The sequence below is a fragment of the Anarrhichthys ocellatus genome, unplaced genomic scaffold (assembly GCF_004355925.1).
Source record: "Anarrhichthys ocellatus isolate YVR2014 unplaced genomic scaffold, GSC_Weel_1.0 scaffold3, whole genome shotgun sequence".
Classification (NCBI taxonomy): Eukaryota; Metazoa; Chordata; class Actinopteri; order Perciformes; family Anarhichadidae; genus Anarrhichthys; species Anarrhichthys ocellatus.
Genome location: NW_022280033.1, coordinates 4877443 through 4883839, shown reverse-complemented (window position 1 = coordinate 4883839; position 6397 = coordinate 4877443). Strand labels below are relative to the sequence as shown.

The 6397-nt window shown below is 42.6% G+C and overlaps 1 protein-coding gene across 1 annotated transcript in view; it reads right to left on the bottom strand.

The window, feature by feature from the left end:
- lrpprc (leucine-rich pentatricopeptide repeat containing) overlaps positions 1-6397 on the bottom strand; it is a 47102-nt gene that overhangs the window by 14834 nt on the left and 25871 nt on the right. Inside the window, exons 25-27 of the mRNA XM_031872511.1 lie at positions 4941-5047; positions 317-385; positions 135-225 (exon numbers count right to left, since the gene is read on the bottom strand). Coding sequence (XP_031728371.1) covers positions 135-225; positions 317-385; positions 4941-5047 — 267 coding nt within the window. The remainder of the gene's footprint in view (positions 1-134; positions 226-316; positions 386-4940; positions 5048-6397) is intronic.

Genomic DNA, 6397 nt, shown 5'->3' with positions numbered 1-6397 from the left:
ACACACACACACACACACACACACACACACACACACACACACACACAGAAGAGGATACCGGCAGTAAGTGGGAGGTTGCAAACAGGAATAAAAGAACACACAAACAGACGAATGAAAGAGAGAAAGAGACTTACTGCAGAGCCGAAGGACGTAACTGTACATCTCATCTCTGTCGCACTCAAACAGCTTGGCGGTCATCTCCACCATCTGCTCCAAGGCCTCCATCTATACATACAAACACAACAATATATATCATTTATACTTGTTTTTTATGCGAATTTCAGAGTGCGTGTGCATGTGTGTTTGAAGGGGTTACCTGGTTGGAAGAAATGCATTTCTCGGCATACCAGTGCAGGCGTCCAGGCCGTGACCTCAACCCAGGGGTCTACAAACAGGGAAACAAACGGATAAGAATTTCTTTGGAAAGAATCCAGAGAATAGATGAATGACAATTTCAAAAACCTTAGCTGCACTGAACATCTCCTGGGTGCCACTGGATGAGACCTACGTGGGTTGACCTACCATGTGAGATGTGTTGAGTCTCTCAGCCAGAGAGCAATCCCACTTTGTTCCCAGATCTCAAGCGATTAACTTATTAAGGATAGAAATGACGGCTAAATCCATAAAAATAAGGTCCAAGTTGTGCGTTAAATCCAGCCTGGAGCATCTTAAAGCATCAGACCTAAATCACAGTACAATCAATATGAAAAATAAGCTAAGTAACCATTAATGCATTATCCATGGAGTAAATGCCTATTGATCCATAAAACCCATCCAGCCTAAAAGGGATTTTAAATATTGCTATTAGTTGATGTACACCAATTATATTTTAGAATCAATAGATGGATATATCATTGTGTAAAGAAATTAACTGTGTCTGCCGAATAAGGAATTGTACTTTTATGTGAGGGCAGAAGACTGATGTATTTTCAGAACATCTTTAACTGTAATAATAAAATGTGAAATGAATCTTTGTGTGGCCTTTAGTGGACTTACAGTATATAGTACATAAAAGCTGCACCAATACACAGAAAACACAATACACCTGAACGTGTTTAGGGGAGTCTGATACATGCATTTGACATCAGAGCAGCAGAGTAGGGCTGCAACTAAAGATTCTTTTTATTTAGTCTGTTGGTTATTTTCCTGCTGAATTTTCCCATTTTCATCCAAACCATCTTTTCCACACACTACACACGCATAAACGCACAATCACCACTGATTTTACTGATAAAAACATCTCATCATTGTCCAAGTTGATCTAGATTTTTGCTACCATCATCTTGTCAAGGCTTCAGAGCGAGGTCATGACAACAATTATATTAAAAAAAGCAGCCTATTCACATATTTTAGATGCTCAAACCAGCAAATATTTGGCATTTTTGACTTGAACAATTAACTGATTATCAAAATTGTACAAAATTGCACGTTAAAAACAGAACATGGGTTTCAAAATATACCGACTATAAAGTCCCAACAGTCCTGAATAGTCTTGAAATATTGTGAGATTTGGAGAACATTTAGGCCAACAATGATGTGCAGATAGACAGTGTGAGGGATGTCCAATAAGGGCCGACATAGATTGATCTGCAGGCTCGTGTAGCTGAGATGTAGCCTGATATGTGGAGTGACTAGATGATTATTATCATGGAATAACAGTGATCAGGATTTCATCTGTCTCTTGGGGCTTTGATACAATCTGAATAAGACTAGGATTGAGAAATCTTGCTCTTCGTCTCTCGCTGGTAATCTGTAAAAAAAAAAAAAAAAATGAAAAAAAAAAGAGGGAAAGGGAGAAAGAGAGCGAGATCTGCCAGGAAGTTAATCTGAACGGGGATCAACAGCGCTCAATCCCCGCTGGCCTCTTTGATGGGAGCCCATCATACTGTGAGAGGGTGGGGAGAGTCAAGAAAAGACGGGCTTCATCCCTTTCTCTGACCGTCCCTCACTGCCGTCATCCTTTCCTCTCTCAATCCTCTCAATCCCTCCCTCTTCCTCCAAAGCTCCCCAGCTCCTACTCAGTCCCCCCCGCATCCCTCCATCCTGCCCAGGCAAAGGCATTATGTTCTTACCCAACCAGCCAAAGGGACAAATTAAAATGTGTGGCACTCACTCCCTCTCCCTCTCTCTCTAATCTTCTTAGAGACTAAGGCCCACAGTGCAAGTGCTCCATCTTTTTGCCTCCAATTCTCCTTTACTAGGTAAAGTCTTGCAGGCTCAAAGCAGCCGTCTGCACATCTACTCTCAAACACACACACACACACACACGCTGTGTGTTTGGGATTTTGAATCCGTCAGGACAAATCTCCCTAATCTGGGCAGAAAACAAAATCCTCAGAACTAAGAAGGCACATAACTTAGACACGCACGGGTGGATCAAAAGAATACAAAGTAGAAACAAACAGCAGCACAGACACTCTCACTTTCAGAAAGAGACAATGGAAAATCAGGTGGGATTATCAGGACATTCCACACACACACACACACACACACAGCAGAGTGTGTTACAGTCCATCACTCTGCCTCTTTAAAAGTCTTGCGTGACCTTTAGATGCTTCATTTATCATCCCATGTACACAAAAAGAAACGTATAGAGCCGACCTCGTCTCACCTCCACTTAACAAACCCTCTCCATCTCAATTCCTAATGTTCTAATTCCACTAATCACCTGGCCACTTAGTCCACACACACACATGGCCAAAACCCTCTCCCTAACACAAAAACACGTAATGGCTCACCACTCTTTAGCAATACTACCTAACCTTGACCATCACACACATGCCGCAATAATAGGCCCGGCCACCTGACAATCTTCTACCTAACCGTGACCATTTAGCACAAAATTGGCCACCTTTCTCGATCATTACATTTAATTAGCTGTGATTAATCAGCTGCCAATTATACCAAACACAGCCCAAAGAGAGACACCACTCTGGACCGCTACTTGACGCTCTCTGAGGGGGAAAAAAAAATGTATTTGTGTGTTTGAGTGTCTGTGTATGCATATTTGAGTGCTAGATATGATTCTATTGTATTATCTCAGTCATACAAGTATAATGAGTGACAGTTCAGAAGGAAACTTTCTGTTCTAATCAGGTGAGACTTCTGTCTGTTTGTCCTCCAAAAGAGAGCAAACCACTAAACTCACAACTCTGAGTCTTGGGGACCAACTGTTGATGAGACTCTAAAGCTGCATCACTCAATATTATTATTTTAACAACGGAAAAAATGCCTCCGCTCTACAGAAATAAGAATTTTAGCAAATTTCAGCTTTTTGTTTGTTTCCGGCCCCCAACTGTAGAGTTTTGGTTCTCTCTCACCGCTCTCATCGATCTCATTTCCAGACGCAGCAGGCAGTTGTTTTTTGGTCAGAAACCTCAGGTAAACTAAATGTACTCTTCCTCGTCAGCACGAAACAGCAGACAGAGAAAGTTAGCCACTAGCTGGTGAACACAGTGGAGCATTAACCAGATATTTCTCTCAGTGGCTAAAATAAAGGGAGTGAACACGACAACTGATTGCAGACGCACTCTCTGCAACAACTTCAGCCAAGTGGTAACATGCTAATGTTGCTTGCACCAAAGTGGCCAAAACATTTTTTATACTAAATGGCCCTCATAGCCTCAGAGTTGTGTGTAAATAGAATACCTTTGGTTTCGACTGTGTTGTGTTTATGATATTTAAAAGCCAAATAATAATGAAAGAAAATATTTCTTATAAACATTTTTAACATTCTGACATTCCCCACACTAACCAATACAGCTACAGGAAGCCATCACAGGTAGAAGCGCCTTATAAGGAAATGTGTTTTCTGTTATTGAGGGGGAAAGGAGACATGACAAACTAAAAGCCAACAGATGGGGTTGATGCAGCTGAGCTTTTGTCTCTCTAACCCACATCTCTCACTGACAACATGTACATCTGTGGTCCATTTACAAGGCATCTCCAATCTCACACATCACCGGCATGTAGCCGACTCTGTTATAAGTAGGATAACGGCAATACAATCTAGCAGAGGGGGAATGAGAGCCACTATAACAACATGTCAATAATATTTAAGAGGGTTTGAAAATCCTCAAGAGGGATAAATCCCTCTTTTAGAGCACACCAGGACATGAGAGAAAGCGGAGTCAGAGTCAGGGAGTTAAGGTATTTTTTTTGTTCTCATCCTGATCAGACAGCATAATGGCCTTGTTTCCCTTTCATCTGATGTCAGGCTCATCCTCCTATTCATTTATTCATCATCTTTCTGTCCCGCTATCCAGTCCCCGATCGCCTGTCTAGGTTTTATCCATGTGAAAATCGCTTCTTATCTGCCCATTTGCCCCTCTCTTTTTCTCACACTAATCTACAAGGCTTATAGCGGGATTTAAGACGACAAAGATATAAATATTCAGAGCTGCAATAATAAAGAGTATGGCTTTTACATAATGCATGTCCACTGTGGCTCATGACAATTGTGCAGATGTTATCCTGTTGTTATTCAAGGTAGCTCCTCGAAGATTGAGAATCTAATTTAATATTACATATTTTTGTATCTGTTTTTGTGTGAGTTTACCTACTTGTGAAATCAGGCCCTCTTATTGTTTTCATTGTTTACCTTGGAAATCATTATTTCAGTTCATTAAATGATCAGTCATCCTTTTATTCGTTAAATTTGGTCTCGATATCCCAAAGAAACACTATCAAGTTTATTATTGGACCATCACTATATGGATACAATACTAAAGGACAGACCTGAACAAAATCTGACTAAGCTTTGGTGCTTGAGTGTTTTTCACACCTTTGGCACTCAAGTGCAGATTTAAATGTCATGATCTGTTCAAACTACATGGTTTAATAAAAGAGTTTGTTCATTCATTTTTTAACTCTTGATACTTTAGTTCCAGGATCAAGCAGTATCAGAAGACTCAACCCACAGTGTGTGTGTGTGTGTTTACCTCAATGATCTTACGAGCCTCCCGGTAGCGGGCCGTCTGCAGGAACGCGAAGAACAGATCATACAACATGGTCATCTCTCCTCGCTCCTGACTCACAAAGTCCATGGCTGAAGGAGAAAGACAGTGAAGCAGACAGACGAGAATAAAATGGCCTGCAAGGTGAACAAACACTTCATCTTTTCCTCCCGATTCCATTATTTGGCACAATGTCCGAGGCACAAAGCAGCCATATCAAGTCTGCTCTCAAACAAACACACAGGTCCCGAATGAAAGCCTAAGCTCTCGTGGTAAACTTGCTAAAGCGCTCTGCTCAGCGTTACGTGCTATCTCTGTCCAGCAGCTTCAGGACAGGTACCACACACACACACACACACACACACACACAGTTATCCAAATGGACCTGCATATTCAGCGAAGCAGGGGAAGAGAGAATAATCCCTCGGCCTTTACTTGCCGTCATCTGAAGTCAACAGAAAGAACTTTGATCATGAAGGACTTGATTCACGGTCTAAACCTAATGTAGACAAGTTTCAGACCAGCTGGACTACATTTAAGTTGCCTTTTCGGCATTTAAATTCTAATTTCGGGGTTTGGTGGAAGACCGAGCCACATTTGCTCATTGATAGCACTTCTCCTCCTCCACATCCCAGGTTCCTGTGTAGACCATGGCAGAAACCTCCGGGTTAAACGCACATATTGTACGATGACCCTTTCTCGTTTCGGAGTAGTTGAGCGGTTGCTATGGTTGCCAGAACCTCACAAAAAGCCTTCGTATTATTTTTCTGTTGATGCTTGAACTCAAAGCAAGGTCAGACGTGACGAGGCATCATGTTCTCAGAGTGCTGAAGGCCACTCCTCTTCTGTAGGTCTGCATGTTTTCAGTACATTTCTGCAATTATTTCTGATGGTATATAACGGGCACTTAACATGTACTCGCAATGCTGTGGGGTCGAGTGCGCCTCAAGGTTTGTGTCAAAAACTCTCCTGCTCTTTATGAGGAAGTGGGAGACGGAATCATTTGTTATTTCAAGATCCAGTTGTGGTGAGCTGGAACTGGTTTACTTGCATCCTTCAGAGAATCATTGTAAAAGGAATTTAGTTTTTGAGGGTGCAGCGCCTGACTCTGAGGGTCTGTCACCTTTCGGGGGGGGGCTTAGAGACGAGGGTGGGAGGGCAGGATGGATGAGGGAGTGGGTGAAAGGGGAGGGAAGGAGGTGGAGAGGTGCTCCACTGCACGGTTTCAACCTTTACGCACTCCAGAGCCACTTGCCCCTGCAGCACGTTGAGCTTGACCTTTTCACCACGTTGCTGTCAACCTTCAGGGCGACTGTTCAAAACGTGATCGTTGGACGTGCTTCACCGCGGCCCCGGCCTGAACCTTTGTCCCTCTCTGGTCCTCTCACTCACACTCACACACACACACACACACACACACACACACACACACACACACACAC